At 49.2% G+C, this 15,328-nt stretch overlaps 1 protein-coding gene across 3 annotated transcripts; it reads left to right on the top strand.

The window, feature by feature from the left end:
- PLAC9 (placenta associated 9) lies at positions 1-12,484 on the top strand. Of its 3 annotated transcripts, XM_024253836.3 has the most exons (4): positions 1-327; positions 9,558-9,655; positions 11,680-11,803; positions 12,351-12,484. In XM_024253836.3, the coding sequence occupies exons 1-4, from the start codon at positions 264-266 to the stop codon at positions 12,359-12,361; spliced, it is 297 nt and encodes a 98-aa protein (XP_024109604.1). In that variant the 5' UTR covers positions 1-263; the 3' UTR covers positions 12,362-12,484. The 3 variants fall into 3 exon arrangements, with proteins under 3 accessions (XP_024109604.1, XP_024109606.1, XP_024109605.1); XM_024253838.3 differs by lacking the exon at positions 11,680-11,803 and having other exon boundaries at positions 2-327; XM_024253837.3 differs by lacking the exons at positions 11,680-11,803; positions 12,351-12,484 and adding an exon at positions 11,346-11,600 and having other exon boundaries at positions 2-327.
- Positions 12,485-15,328: the final 2,844 nt, after the last annotated feature.

Below are 15,328 nucleotides of genomic sequence, written 5' to 3'. Positions count from 1 at the left end.
GTGGGAACTCGGGGGGCGGCCCCTTCCTCGGGAGGCGCCCAGGTGGCACGTCAGTGCCTCAGCTCCCGGGGTCTCCGGGCTCCACGCTGCCCACGGGGTGCCGAGGGGCCTCTGGAGGGGGCGGGTTCTCTCGAGCCAGAAAGTCCGGAGCCGCCCAGGAATTTTGGCTCGAACTGAGTGCATTTCCTCTCGGGCCGGCCGGGTGCGATCCGGGAAGGGCGGCTGCGGGCAGACGCGGCGCTGCGCTCGGTCGGGCCGGCACCATGCGGCCCCTGCTCTGCGCGCTGACCGGACTGGCCCTGCTCCGCGCCGCGGGCTCTTTGGCCGGTGAGTGGGGCGCAGGGCGCGGCAGGGGACCTGGAGTCGGGGAGACCCGCAGATGGCGAGGAAGGAATGAGCAAGAGAGAGACGGAGAGAGAGCTGGACACAGCAGCGAGATGGAGAGAAAGGCAGACGCAGGGAGGGAGGGATGGAGAGAAAGATTGAGAGGAAACAGACTCAGAAAAAGGCAGAGAAGTAGAGCAACGGAGAGATAAAGGAGATAGGAAAGAATACACAGTGAAAAGGCAAAAGGAGAGGCTGAGACAGAAAGAGGCTTCCCCTGAACAGATATGAACTAAGATACAAAGAAAAAGGAGTTTGAGAGACAAAAGAGAAGGAAAGAGAAAGAGTGATTAAAATGGCAAGAGGTGGAGGGAGAGAGGATATTGAAGAAAAGAGAAAGATTTGAGAGAGACGAAAAAGGAGAGAGAGGGAAGCTCGATGCCCGGAGTAGAGCTGGCAAGAGAGAAGGAGCCAGGATCTGGAGTGGGAGGTCACAGCTGCTGGGTGGGGCAGCCCCGGAGGCCAGCTCCATCTCAGAGGGCCTGTGGAGGCTCAGGCCTGGCTTTATAGGACATTGCATAAGAAGCCACACTCCAAAGGGTGAGTGACCCAGGCTAGCCCAGCACAGCCTTAAGGAACCAGGCAGGCGGGCCCAGGAGAAAGGCCACTGATTCACCTGCCAGGTGGCCTCAGGTGGATCCGCAATCGGTGAAGAAGTCAGCCTCCCGGTTTCCAGGGAGCTTCGCTGGGGAACTGAGCTGTGTTGGGTGGAGATGGGAGACTGGGTGGAGGTGCAGAGCTGTGCGGAAGGGACAGGCTGTCTGGGTACTCCATTAGCTGGGTTCCTTGCCTTTCACTGTCCCCTTTCTTCCCCTCACCTACCCCTCAGGCGGGCGGATCACGAGGTCAGGAGATCAAGACCAGCCTGGCTAACACGGTGAAACCCTGTCTCTATTAAAAATACAAAAAATTAGCCAGGCGTGGTGGCACACGCCTGTAGTCCCAGCTACTCGGGAGGCTGAGGCAGGAGAATCACTTGAACCTGGGAGGTGGAGGTTGCAGTGAGCCGAGATCAAGCCACCGCAATCCAGCCTGGGTGACAGAGCAAGACTCAGTCTCCAAAAAAAAAAAAAGAAGAAGAAGAAAAGGAGGAAAGTATTCATGTATTAGTGTAATTTCACACTGATTTCATACATTTTTGTGCATAATCTTTCAGATTTTAGATGATATATCTTCACTTTTGATTATGAAAACTTTTGGATACAAAAAAATACAAAATAATAGTATGTGAAAGAATCATATAATATACTTATCAACCCTGCTTCAACAAGTATCAGTTCATGGGCAGTTTTATCTCATCTATAGTCTCCACCCTCTCTCCCCTCCCTGGATTATTTTAAATGAAATCCAGGCATTGTATATTTTCTTTTTTTTTTTTTTTCTTTTGAGACAAGATTTCATTGTGTCACCCATGCTAGAATGCAGTGGCACAATCTCAGCTCATTGCAACCTCCGTCTCCTGGGTTCAACTGATTCTCCTGCCTCAGCCTCCTGAGTAGCTGGGACTACAGGCACGCACCACACCTGACTAATTTTGATATTTTTAGTAGAGATAGGGTTTCACCATGTTGGCCAGGCTGGTCTCGAACTCCTGGGCTCAAGTGATCCACCTGCCTTGGCCTCCCAAAGTGCTGGGATTACAGGTGTGAGCCACAACACCTGGACTAGCATCATGTATTTTCATCTATAAATATTTTTTTGTGTACCTCTAAGAGATAAGCACTTTAAATAAACATAACTGCAATGCTATGATCATACTCCCAAAACCGTGTGTGATTGAATGAATATATTCAATCACTGTTCAAATGTCCTTGATTGATTGTGTCATATCTTTTTGCAATTCATTTGTTTGATCCAAATAAGGTTACATACACTGCATTTGGTCAATATGTCTGTTAGATTTCTTTAAATATGTAAGTCTTCTCTCCCCTTTTTTTACTTAATTTTTTGTTGTTGTTGAAGAAACTAAGTTTGTCCTGTAAAGTTTTCCACATTTAGATTTTGCTAATTGCATCCCTTTTATGTCATTTAAATACCTCCACCCCTTATATTTTCTATAAATTGAGAGCTATCTCTAGCATGTCTGACTTCCAACCTTGGTTTGTTTGTTTGTTTGTTTATTTATTTATTTATTTGAGATGGAGTCTCGCTCTGTCGCCCAGGCTGGAGTGCAGTGGTGCAATCTCGGCTCACTGCAAGCTCCGCCTCCCAGGTTCACGCCATTCTCCTGCCTCAACCTCCCAAGTGGCTGGGACTACGGACGCCTGCAACCATGCCCGGCTAAATTTTTTTTGTATTTTTCATAGAGATGGGGTTTCACCGTGTTAGCCAGGATGGTCTCGATCTCCTGACCTCGTGATCCGCCTGCCTTGGCCTCCCAAAGTGCTGGGATTACAGGTGTGAGCCACTGCGCCCGGCCTTCTTTTTTTTTTTTTTTTTTTTTTTTTTTTGAGACAGAGTCTTGTTTTGTCATCCAGGCTGGAGTGCAGTGGTGCGATCTCGGCTCATCACAACCTCTGCCTCCCGGGTTCAAGCAATTCTCGTGCCTCAGCCTCCCAAGTAGCTAGGATTACAGGTGTGCACCACCACGCCCAGCTAATTTTTGCATTTTTTAGTAGAGACGGGGGCTGCGAGGGGGTTTCACCATGTTGGCTAGGCTGGTCTGAAACTCCTGACATCAAGCGATCGGCCTGCCTCGGCCTCCCAAAGTGCTGGGATTACAGGCATGAGCCACCGCGCTGGGCCCGAGTCTTGGTTTCTTTTAGCAGCAATCAGAGAAACCTTTATCCCTGATGGCTTTTTAGACCATTAGCCACCACGCCCAGCCCATATTTTGGAGTTTTTTATAAAATCACTTGAAGAATAGTTTTCTGCTGCTTTCAAAAATAATCAAAACCCGTGGATGGTTTTGAGTGAATCATACATTTTAATACAAATATTGGATGTGGTAAATTTATTATTCTATTATATTAAATGTGGTCAAATATAATTGACCCCCAAGTGGCCAGGGTTGCTTTTCAAAGCAGAGTGTGACTTTGACAATTCAGAAGATACAGCAGCACCTTTCAGAGACGCCACTGAGAAAACATTTCTCATCACTCAGCATGCAGAAATCATCTGTGTTGTGGCCCTTTCTTACCGTTTGGGTCCAGATACAAAAGGTCTCCCCATAAGGCCTGTAAGTAGAAGCAGCAGTACTTCCACCTCAGAGGATGGGACCCAGGGGCCAAGTCTCTTTAACTGGGGCAGCCAGCCCAGCCCAGCCCTCCCCTGGGGCCTCCGGGCTCCACAGCAGTGTGTTCTCACCAGCACAGGATGCCCCGCCCATGGCCACCATCCAGGGTGCACATCAGGCCCCTAGCAGGAGCCGGGCCAGAGAAAACAACGCAACATCCAAGGAGGTCCATTTCCCAACTGGCAGGGCTGGGAGAGTGGGAGGAAAGGAAGGAAGGGAGCCCTGCGGAGCCACAGCCTTGGCTGCTCAGGGTTAATCATCATAATCCTTCAGCCTTTTCCACTCCCCTTGTCTGAGCCACTGACAGCCCTGTGGTACATGTGCGTGTCTACATTTTTTATTTGTTTATTTATTTACAAGACACAGTCTTTCACTGTCACCCTGGCTGCAGTGCAGGGGTGCAATCGTAGCTGACTGTAGTCTCAAACTCCTGGGCTCAAGCGATTCTCCCACCTCAGCTTTCCAAATACCTGAGACTACAAGTATATGCCATCAATTCTGCCTAATTTTTTTTTTTTAATTTATTTTTGTAGAGAGAGAGTCTCACTATGTTGCCCAGAGTGACCTCAAACTTCTGGCTTCAAGCGATCCTCCTGCCTGAGCCTCCTAAAGCTCTGGGATTACAGGTGTGAACCACTGAGCCCAGCTCTTCTAGCTAATTCTTGAGGCCTCTCTGCAGCCTCCAAAAGACAGAAGAATTAAGGATGCGCTACACGGGGGAGTCAGGGCCTCAGGCCTACCCTACCCCATTTTATGGAAGAGGCAGCAGAGGCTCAGGGAGCAGAAGAAACTTTCTCACAATCCCACAATCATTAGTGGCTGAACCAGGCTGAGAACAGTGGTCTCCAGCATGTTTTCTACCATGATGCGTTCAAGTCAGCGCTGTGGTGAGGACGCTGGCAATACAATGTCAGGCCCTGCTCCAAGCTTGCTCTCTCAGATGCACTCCGTGGAGGCCCCGATGAGCTCATGGACGGTTGCTCCAGGGTGCACAGAGCACAGTTTTGTCCAGATGTGAAGGATTAGTGCTGAGCCATCTTGGGAGCGACCTCAGCCCAGCCTTTTCCCTGGAGGGGTTTTGGAGCCAAGTTAGACCTCATCACAGACACGTAGAGAACAGGGTGGTTTAGGCCAGTGGAGAGGAGCAGGCTCTGGTTGTTCTGACTTCCAAAGCAGCCAGACTCCCATCTGGCTGGAGGGTCACCCTGCATCCCCCTGGCCTGAGCCTGGGGGAAGTGTGTAAGGGGAGAGTGGCTAGGGTCTGGGAGAGGGCAGGTGAGCCTCAGGGAAAAGGCTTGGCCAAAGGCCTCTGGACAGAGCCAGCAGGGGCGTGTGTGTATCCACAGACTCATGACAACAGGCCCTCCCCTAGGACAGCCACTCTGTGGGTGAGAACAGAGGCCCCCTCAGAGCTTTTCCTCTCCAAGCTGAGCAGCCCAGTTTCAGCTGAGAAAATTGAGTTAAAATTTGGAGTCCCAGACTGGGTGCGGTGGTTCACGCCTATAATCCCAGCACTTTGGGAGGCCGAGACAGGCAGATCACTTAAGCCCAGGGGTTTGAGCTTAGCCTGGGCAACATAGTGAAATCCCATCTCTACAAAAAATACAAAACGTACCCAGGCATGGTAGTGTGTGCCTGTAGTCCCAGCTACTCTGGAGGCTGAGGTGGGAGAATTGCTTGAACCCGGGAAGAAGAGGTTGCAGTGAGCCATGATCGTGCCACCACACTTCAGCCTGGGTGACAGAGTGAGACCCTGTCTAAAAAAAAAAAAAAAAAGAGGAGTCCTTTCCCATAGCCTCCTCTAGACCTGCTCCTGCCTCTCAAGGGCCTTCTCAGGATGTGGGGCCAGGATGGAGCATAGCCCCCAGGGGCCTCTCTCTCTCTGAATATTTTACATGGATGCCTGCAGTCCACGATGGCTGCTGCTTTCTGCTGACAACCTCGTCAGACAGCCAGCTTTTGTTATGGAACATTTCAAACCGTGCACACAACAGTAGACAGAATCGCTGAATGCACCCCCATGTGCTCATCACCCAGCTTCAACAATCAGCAACTCTCAGCCCATCCTGTTTGCTCTAAACATCCACGCATGCCTCTCCACCATCCCCACCGAAGCCTGGATTATTTACTTTGGAAGTAAATCCAAGACAGCACAGCCTTTCATCTGTAAATATTGCAGTATAGGTCTTTAAAAGACTTGCCTTAAAAAAATAACCAAAGGGCCATTATAATGTCCTCCTCCCTCCCCAGATTCAGCAATAACACCATTATCTTTTGAAGAGTCTTTTCTAAGTTCAGTGGAGGGAAATAATGAAAAGGATAATTTGGAAAACAGATTGTTCTCCACAAAAGATGCTCAGAGTGGAAGACATTTTGTCTCTGGTCTTGTTCTCATCCCTGAGTGGAAAAGCTGAGAGCTAGATAGAGTTGGAATCAGAACATCACAGGGCAAGGGAGCCCCACCTTGCTGAGATGAGGCCAGGAGGTCAGGGTGCCTGAGGTCCAGGCATTTGCAGATGGTGTGACCTTGGGGAAATCACTCAGCCTCTCAGAGTTACACATCCATCATCAGCTCTGTCCTACCTCAAGACCTGCCCCACTTCTAGACAACTGCAGATGGCCCCTTGGCCAACCCATCCAATACCAAAGCCTTACAGCTACAAGCATTGCACGTAGAGAGATCAAGTTCCATAACTCCCCCTATTGAGCTTTGGATGCCCACATCCATGGCCACAGCCTTAATATTGTCACTATCTGAAGCTGCTCTACCTCTAAAAGCTAAAATTGCAATATTCTTCTTCTTTTTTTTTTTTTTTTTTTGAGAAGGAGTCTAGCTCTGTCGCCCAGGCTGGAGTGCAGTGGTGCGATCTCCACTCACTGCAAGCTCCGCCTCCCAGGTTCACACCATTCTTCTGCCTCAGCCTCCTGAGTAGCTGGGACTACAGGTGCCTGCCACCACGCCCGGCTAATTTTTTTGTACTTTTAGTAGAGACGGGGTTTCACCGTGTTAGTCAGGATGGTCTCGATCTCCTGACCTCATGATCTGCCCGCCTCGGCCTCCCAAAGTGCTGGGATTACAGGCGTGAGCCACCGTGCCTGGCTAAAATTGCAATATTCTTTACTTCTTGTTCCTCCTGTGATTCCTAAGACCTCCAGTCTCTTCAGCCCCCATTTCTCCCAATTTATTGACCCTCTTCTTGGCCTCATTTCCTTCCTTATCCCAGCTGGATTCCAGGCCTCCTCTCCTAAACCTCTGGCCAAATTTCAGTTCCTTGGCCCCTTGCCTCCACCACATCCATCCTGCAGCCTCCTAGGTTTCAGCTCCATCCAGCCATCTGTCTTTGCTGCTCTGCGCCCAGACTGTGGAGCACTGCTGGGGGTGGACTCGTGCTTCCAGGGTTCCTTGTTGATGCCGGCTTAATCTGCATGGTCCTCCTACACTGCATGCCTCATTCTGCACATCCCCTTTTGAAGCCCTCTCTTTATTCAAGTCCCTTACCTAGTGGTGCACTGATGGACTGGCTCTCAAAAAAAAAAAGTGGGGAGGGGGGGTTGTTGATTTCCGTAGTGTAAATGTTCTCATCATGGCCACCATTTTTTTTTAACTTAAAAAATTTTTTCTTTTTAGAGATGGGGGTCTCACTATGTTGATCAGGCTGGTCTCGAACTCCTGGCCTCAAGCGACCCTCCCACTTGGCCTCCCAAAGCGCTAGGATTACAGGCACGAGCTACCATTTCCAGACACCATGGTCACTATTTTAATGTCTGTGTTTAGCAACCTACTCGTAGAATTCTTGTAATTTTAACATCTAGCTCTCCTCCCTACGTGATTCTCCATCTTACTGCACAGAGTAAATAGAGGCCATCAGGTGGGAGCTCACTCCACTTTTTGGCCCTCTAGTTAGATGGTTTGCCTTTGCCCATTTTTGCTGCATTTCCTCTGTCTTCCTTCGAGATGTGGTCCCACCCCCTCTGGATCCAGGGCCTCCCATCAGTTCAGGAAGTACATCCTTGGGTTCTCCTGTCTTCCTCCTGTTCCTCAGGCTGTAAGCACGATTGTGTTTTCCAATGCTTTAAAAAAAAGTGACAACTATAAATACCTCTCTAGACCTTGTGACACCAATCTCCCTTCCTTCACAGCCAAGCTTCGTGAAATTTTCCAGAATCCAAATTTCCACCCCCAACCTCACCTTCCCTTCTCATCTCATGGTAATCCAAACTCTGCTTTTCCACCACTCCTAAAAGTGCTGGGGTGAAATTTAGCAGGGCCTTTCTGTGCTCTCTTTCCAGTCCTTATCTTGCTAGACCTCTCCGCTGCTTTCGGCCCTGCTGACCCTTTTCATCCTCTGTAGAATCTGTGAAGCTCTTGGCTTCTCTTGACTTCTGGGGGCAGCACCCTCCTTCCTGAATGTCAGCGTTCTCCAACGTTCCAGCCAACCCTGATGCTCCACAGGCATCTCAGGGTTACCAATTCTGAAACCCAAGCTTGGCATCAGGGCTCTCAGACTTCTGCTGTGAGCGTTGATGGTGCCTGGAAGAGCTAACTCAAGGAGAACAATGGTGAATCAAGAGTTGAGCGGGGTTTCACCATGTTAGCCAGGATGGTCTCGATCTCCTGACCTCGTGCGCCCACCTCAGCCTCCCAAAGTGCTGGGATTACAGGCATGAGCCACCGTGCCTGGCTAAAATTGCAATGTTCTTTACCTCTTGTTCCTCCTGTGATTCCTAAGACCTCCAGTCTCTTCAGCCCCCATTTCTCCCAATTTATTGGCCCTCTTCTTGGCCTCATGAGTCCTCTGCTTATGAGTAGTGACTTTGGACACATCCTTTCACCCTTCTGTGCATCAGTTTTCCTACGTGTAGATTGGGCATAACAACGGGATGTTGGAGAGGTTAAGTTAGCACCCTACATGGTGCATGGTAAGCACTCATCACATGCCAGCTGTTACTAACGGGTTCCCAGTGTCAATGCTGCTACTGAAATATCTCCTCTCATTTTCTTCCTCACTATTCCTACAGCTCCTGCCTCTGCTCATCACTTCTCCTTCACCCCTCTTACCCTGATTGCTGCAGTAACCTCCTGCCTTCAAAGGCATCTCCCTCCAATCTATTCCCTATATTTTAAAAATTCATGTTTGACTCTGTGACTTTTCTGTTAAAATAACCCCCCTTGGCCTGGCTTGGTGGCTTACACCTGTAATCTCAGCATTTTGGAAGGCTGAGGCGGGCGGATCACCTGAGGTCAGGAGTTTGAGACCAGCCTGACCAACATGGTGAAACCCTGTCTCTATTAAAAATATAAAAATTAGCAGGGCGTGGTGGCAGGTGCTTGTAATCCCAGCTACTCAGGAGGCTGAGGTAGGAGAATCACTTGAACCCAGGAGGCGGAGGTTGGAGTGAGCCGAGATCGCACCATTGCACTCCAGCCTGGGCGACAGAGCGAGACTCCATCTCAAAACAAACAAACAAACACACAAAAACAACAAACAAGCATCAGAACTGGTTTATTAAAGCCCCTGGGTTAAAGCTCTGCCCCCTTGGCTTCATTTCCAGGACTTCCCTCTCCAGTCTCTCTCTCCCGCCCACCCTGTATCTCCAGCCACTGCAGGCTACCTGCAGGGTTTGCACAGTGAGCCCTGCTCTTTCAGACCTCTCCATCATTGCAGGTGCCATTCTCCCTGGCTGAGGCCCATCCTCCCTTCCTCCCTGGGCTTCACCTCCTTGAGGAAGTTCATCTGGGTCTGTAGGTGACTGTGGCTGTAGAGACTGGTGGGATTGAGATGGCTGACACTCGCACACTGACCCCCACCTGGGCCTTCCTCTGCTTGCTCCTGAGTTTGCTTTGAGGACTGACCTCATTTGAGCCCAGTGTTTACAGGAGTCTCTGGCATTATGGAAAACTAAGGGTCCCACAGTGACAAGACTTGTTTTCCCACAGCTGCAGAACCCTTCAGCCCTCCGCGAGGAGACTCAGCTCAGAGCACAGCGTGTGACCGACACATGGCTGTGCAACGCCGTCTAGATGTCATGGAGGAGGTAACAGGGTGGTTTGGAAGGACATGCGAGTTCAGGACCACCTTCTAGGATGGTGTTTTTATGGGCAGATGCGAGCTTGCTTTGGAATGTGAGGACATCTGGGCCGACCCTGCCCTGTGGCCACCTTGTCCAACATCACCCTCCCATCTAGGCTGCCAGGCTGCCCAGCCCCCAGTGGACCCTGCCTCCCCTAAGGCCTTGCTTACCCCCACCCGGATATTTCAACATCATTACTGGATGGGAAGGTGGAAATTCAGTCACTGTTTTGTTATATAGCCATGATTCCTAACTTGTGTGGGGAAAAGTTTACATCTTTATTGTCACAAGCCTTTAACTGAAATTGAGCATTCTCATTCATCAGAAATACAAACAGCAAGCCATGTTATTAACAGCACTATAACTTTGTCATCAATAGAAATCCAGATAATTTCATCTTCTAGTTATGAATATCTCAACATACAATTTTTATCCTTCCTTATGTCAAAATTTCAGTTGTTATTAGGCCTGATGTTAAATCATGTGATTTAGTGAGTTAATAAATACATTTTATTTTTTTTGAGGCAGGGTCTCTCTCTGTCTACCCGGCTGGAGTGCCATGGTGCAGTCTCGGCTCACTGCAACTTCCACCTCCCAGGCTCAAGCAATCCTCCCACCTCAGTCTCCCAAGTAGCTGAGACTACAGACACATGTGCCACCATGCCTGGCTAATTTCTGTATTTTTTTGTAGAGGTGAGGTTTTGCTGTGTTGCCCAGGCTGGTCTCGAACTCCTGAGCTCAAGCCATCTGCCCACCTCGGCCTCCCAAGGTGCTGGGATTACAGGCATGAGCCACTGTGCCCGGCCAATACATATATTACGTCAAAAAATTAAATTTTTTTTTGACAGAGTCTTGCTCTGTCACCCAGGCTGGAGCGCATGGTACAATCTTGGCTCGCTGCAACCTCTGCCTCCCAGGTTCCAGTGATTCTCGTGCCTCAACCTCCTGAGTAGCTGGGACTATAGGCATGCACCACCATGCCCAGCTAATTTTTTTATACTTACCATGCCCGGCTAATTTTTTGTACTTTTGGTAGAGATGGGGTTTCACCATGTTGGCCAGGCTAGTCTCAAACTCCTGACCTCAAGTGATCTCACTTCAACCTCCCAAAGTGCTGGGATTACAGGCGTGAGCCACCATGCTGGGCCAAAAAGTTTAATTTTAAATACTTGAATTTTTTTTTTTGAGGCAGAGTCTCACTCTGTCACCCAGGCTGGAGTGCAATGGTGTGAGCTCACTGCAACCTCCACCTCCCGGTTCAAGTGATTCTCTTGCCTCAGCCTCCCGAGTAGCTGAGACTACAGACGCGCACCACCATGCCCGGCTTCTTTTTGTATTTTTAGTAGAGACAGGGTTTCGCCACATTGGGTAGGCTGATCTTGAACTCCTGACCTCCGGTGATCTGCCCCCTTTGGCCTCCCAAAGTGCTGGGATTACTGGTGTGAGCCACCACGCCCGGCCTAATACTTGAATAATATTTTAATGCAATTGGTGCCCTTAGTAATTCTATATGTTTTATTTTTTGCATTTAAGGCATTATTCTGAAAAGAGGTCTGTAGGCTTCACCACACTGCCAATGGGGTCCATGGCATACACAGGGAAAAACCATTAAGAACTCAGTAAATTTCAGAATCCCAAACCTGTCATTTGGCAGAGACACCACCAGGGGGCGGAACAACAAAAGGAATGTGAGCTCCAGGCTGCAAAGTCCAAAAGGGAGAAGGTATTCTACAGGCGCTTCATCCAAATCTGTGACTAAGTGGCCAAAAAAGAAGGAGCCATAGAGAGCGAGCCCCCTAGGATATTGTCATCTGGGGAAACTGAGGCAGGTAGGGGCAGAGCCTGAGTGAGGAAAACCCAGGTCACTCAGCGCCCAGTCCTTTCCCACTGCACCGCACTGGACCGCCGGCTGCTCTCTTAGGACCTGGCTGATGATGCAGAACGTGGAACCACTTCTGTCCTCGACTTTACCCCACTTCCCACTCTAGATGGTAGAGAAGACCGTGGATCACCTGGGGACTGAGGTGAAAGGCCTGCTGGACCTGCTGGAGGAGCTGGCCTGGAACCTGCCCCCGGGACCCTTCAGCCCCGCTCCCGACCTTCTCGGAGAAGGTGAGCAGTGCAGGTGGCAGAGGACAGCCTCTGGGCTGCTGTCATCTGGGGCTGGGCAGGCGAGACAGGGACGGCTGCTCCACCGCACAGGTGTAGCCTGGCTGGCAGGGAGGGCCCCAGCGCTCCCTGGGGATGGAAGGGGGATGGCATCATCCCTGCTCCCCGCCCCACCTGCCACACCCGGTCGCTGCCGCCCAGTATCAAATGAGGTTCTGGAAGAGCCGGCCCTAGATGCCATCTCAGCACAACCCCTGCGCGGAGAAACTGCCTCCTTCACTGGCCTTCTCACAACTGGAGCTCCTCAGCTCCTTTAATTTCCTCTTGAGCAGCCACTCCTCTTCCACCCCAAAACCCTCGCGGGGAAGACGGGCATCCCCACTGATCAGGCAGGGATGGGGTTGCACTCTGCTCTCTCCTTGATCCTTGTGTCCGGCACGCAGTAGTTCCTGGGGGCCGGGGAGGGAAGGGAAGGAACTGCTGGGCACCACGAGGGCAGGTACTCTGCGGCACCCCAGCTTGCTCACTGGGGGCCTCTGCTTTCTTTCAGATGGCTTCTGAGCCCCGGAGCTGGAGCCCAGCAGCTGGAGGTGGTGCACCTGCCAGGCAGCGCCCACAGAACCAGCCCTGTCCTCTCACCTTCCTTCCTTAGCTTCATGTGAAATAAAAGCTATTCTTCTGGTCTCCTCTGTGTCTGCTGACAGAGTAACCCGTTTAACTACAGCCTCCTCTCACTCCACTTCCATGCCTGGAGGAGGCCTGCAACCCCCTCCAGGCTCAGACCTGGGGACACCCCCACTCCTGTCATTTATAGGGGCAGATGGAGCAGGGGTTGATTCACACAGATGGGGGCCCTTTGAGTGGCCTTGCTTCTCAAAATGTGCTTCTCAATAGGTGAGAAGCAAGGGGATCAGGGTCTCAGGACCCACCCAGACTGTTTAATCCAAATCTGCATTGCAATGAGACCCCCAGGGAATTTATGTGTCCATTAAAATGGTTTTTCTTTTTAAAAAAATTTCCTATGAAGTGAAATTCAATGTAAAATTCATCATTTTAATCATTTTAAATTGTACAAGGCTGGGGGCGGCGGCTTACACCTATAATCCTAGCCCTTTGGGAGGCCAAGTTAGGAGGATCACTTGAGCCCAGAAGTTTGAGACCAGCCTGGGCAACATGGTGAAACCCCACCCCTACAAAAAAATACAAAAATTAGCCGAGCATAGTGGTACGTGCCTGTAGTCCCAGCTACTCAGGAGGCTGGGGTGGGAGGATCACCTGAGCCCTGGAAGTCAAGGCTGCGGTGAGCCATGATCATGCCACTGCACTCCAGCCTGGGTGACAGAGTGAGACCTTGTCTCAGAAAAAAAAAAAAAGAAAAAAAGAAAGAAAGAAAAAGAAAAAAAAATTGTACAAATGCAGTGGCTTCCAGTACATTCAGAAATTGTGCAGTCATCACCAGTTCCAGAACATTGTTCTCCCTCTAGAAAGAAACTGTATATTAAGCAGTCACATCCCATTCCCGCTCCCCCCACCCCACTGGAAACCACTGATCTCTGTCTTCATGAACTTGCCTATTCTGGACACTTTAAATACAGTAGTCCTGCTTTATCTGTGGTTTCACCTTCCATGGTTTCAGTTACCTGCAGTCAACCACAGTCCTAAAATATTAAACTCCAGAAATAAACAATATATGAGTTTTCAATTGCACATCATTCTAAGTGGCGTGATGAAATCTCTCGCCATCCCACTTCATCCCGCCCCGGATGTGAATGCTCCCTTTGTCCAGCATGGTCCACGCTGTCTATACTTCCTGCCTGTTAGTCACTTAGCAGCCTTCTCAGTTACCAGATCAACGGCCAGAGTATCACAGTGCTTGTGTTCCAGCAACACTTCTTTCTCTTAATCAAGACCCAAAGTGCAAGAGCAGTGCTGCTGGCATATGGTTATTGTTTTTCATACAACTCTCCCTTCACAGAAGCTGGCATATTGTTCTATTTTATTCTTAGCTATTGTTGCTAATCTCTTATGGTGCCTAATTTATAAATTAAACTTCATAGGTATGCATGCATAGGAAAAAACATAGTATAATAGGATTAGATGCTATTGTGGTTTCAGGCGTCTGCTAGGGGTATTGAAATTTATCCCCTGAAGATAAAGGGGTAGTACTGTAAGTAGAATCATACAATACGTAGTCTAGCTGTATCTGGCTTCCTTCTCTGAGCATAATGTTTTCAAGAGCCATCTGTATTGTAGCATGTATCAGTACTTAATTCCTTCTCATGGATGAATAATGTTTCATTGTATGAATATACCACATTTTATTCTTTATTTTTTTAGACAGAGTCTCGCTCTGTCACCCATGCTGTAGTGCAGTGGCATGATCTCAGCTCACTGCAACCTGTGCCTCCTGGGTTCAAGCAATTCTCCTGCCTCAGTCTCCTGGGTAGCTGGAATTATGGGTGCACACCACCACGCCCAGCTAATTTTTGTATTTTTAGTAGAGACAGGGTTTCACCACGTTGGTCAGGCTGGTCTTGAACTCCTGACTTCTTGATCCACCCGCCTCAGCCTCCCAAAGTGCTGGGATTACAGGCGTGAGCCACCACACCCGGCCCACATTTTATTCATTTATTCGTCAATTGAGGGACATTTGGGTTGTTTGCATTTTTTGGCTATCATGAATAATGTTGCTATGAACATCCGTATATGAGTTTTTGTGTATTTGTTTTTTAATTTGTTTTGGGTCTATATGTAGGAATGAAGTTGCTGAGTCACATGCTAACTCTTATGTTTAACTTTTTGAAGAACCACTAAACTCTTTTGTATTGCAGCTGTACTATTTTACATTCCCACCTGCAATATTAGCTGTGGCTTATTCATAGATGCCCTCTAGCAGGTTGAGACATTTTCCTTCTAGTCTTAGTTTGTTGTTTTTTTAATCATGAAAGGATGTTGGGTTTTTTCAAATGCTTTTTCTGCATCAATTGAGATGATCATGTGATTTTCCCCTTTCATTTTATTAATTACATGCATTACATCAATTTTTTTTAAGACAGAGTCTCACTCTGTTGCTCAGGCTGGAGTGCAGTGGTGCGATCTCAGCTCACTGCAACCTCTGCCTCCCAGGTTCAAGCAATTCTCCTGCCTTAGCCTCCCGAGTAGCTGGGATTACAGGCACCCACCACCATACCCGGCTAATTTTTGTATTTTTAGTAGAGACCGGGTTTCGCCATGTTGGCCAGGCTGGTCTTGAACTTCTGACCTCAGGTGATCCACCTGCCTCAGCCTCCCAAAGTGCTGGGATTACAGGCATGAGTGAGCCACTGTGCTCGACCTGATTTTCATATATTAAATGACCCTTGCAGTCCTGGAATAAATTTCACTTGGTCATGGTGTATAATGCTTTTATATGCTGCCGGATTTAATCTGCTAGCATGTTGTTCAGGATTTTTGTTCCTGGGCCGCATTTCTAGACACACCCTGGGCTGGAAGGGAACCCATTGCCTTGAAGGAAAGGACCCAGTCTTG

This window comes from Pongo abelii, chromosome 8, assembly GCF_028885655.2.
Source record: "Pongo abelii isolate AG06213 chromosome 8, NHGRI_mPonAbe1-v2.0_pri, whole genome shotgun sequence".
Classification (NCBI taxonomy): domain Eukaryota; kingdom Metazoa; phylum Chordata; class Mammalia; order Primates; family Hominidae; genus Pongo; species Pongo abelii.
The sequence above is the reverse complement of the archived record's forward strand: the minus strand, read 5'-3'. Positions and strand labels throughout refer to the sequence as shown.

Coding starts and splice junctions, on each gene's coding strand:
- PLAC9 (XM_024253836.3), top strand. CDS start 264: ATGCGGCCCCTGCTCTGCGCGCTGACCGGACTGGCCCTGCTCCGCGCC. Junction 328..9,557: donor CGCCGCGGGCTCTTTGGCCG/GTGAGTGGGGCG, acceptor GTTTTCCCACAG/CTGCAGAACCCTTCAGCCCT. Junction 9,656..11,679: donor GTCTAGATGTCATGGAGGAG/GTAACAGGGTGG, acceptor TTCCCACTCTAG/ATGGTAGAGAAGACCGTGGA.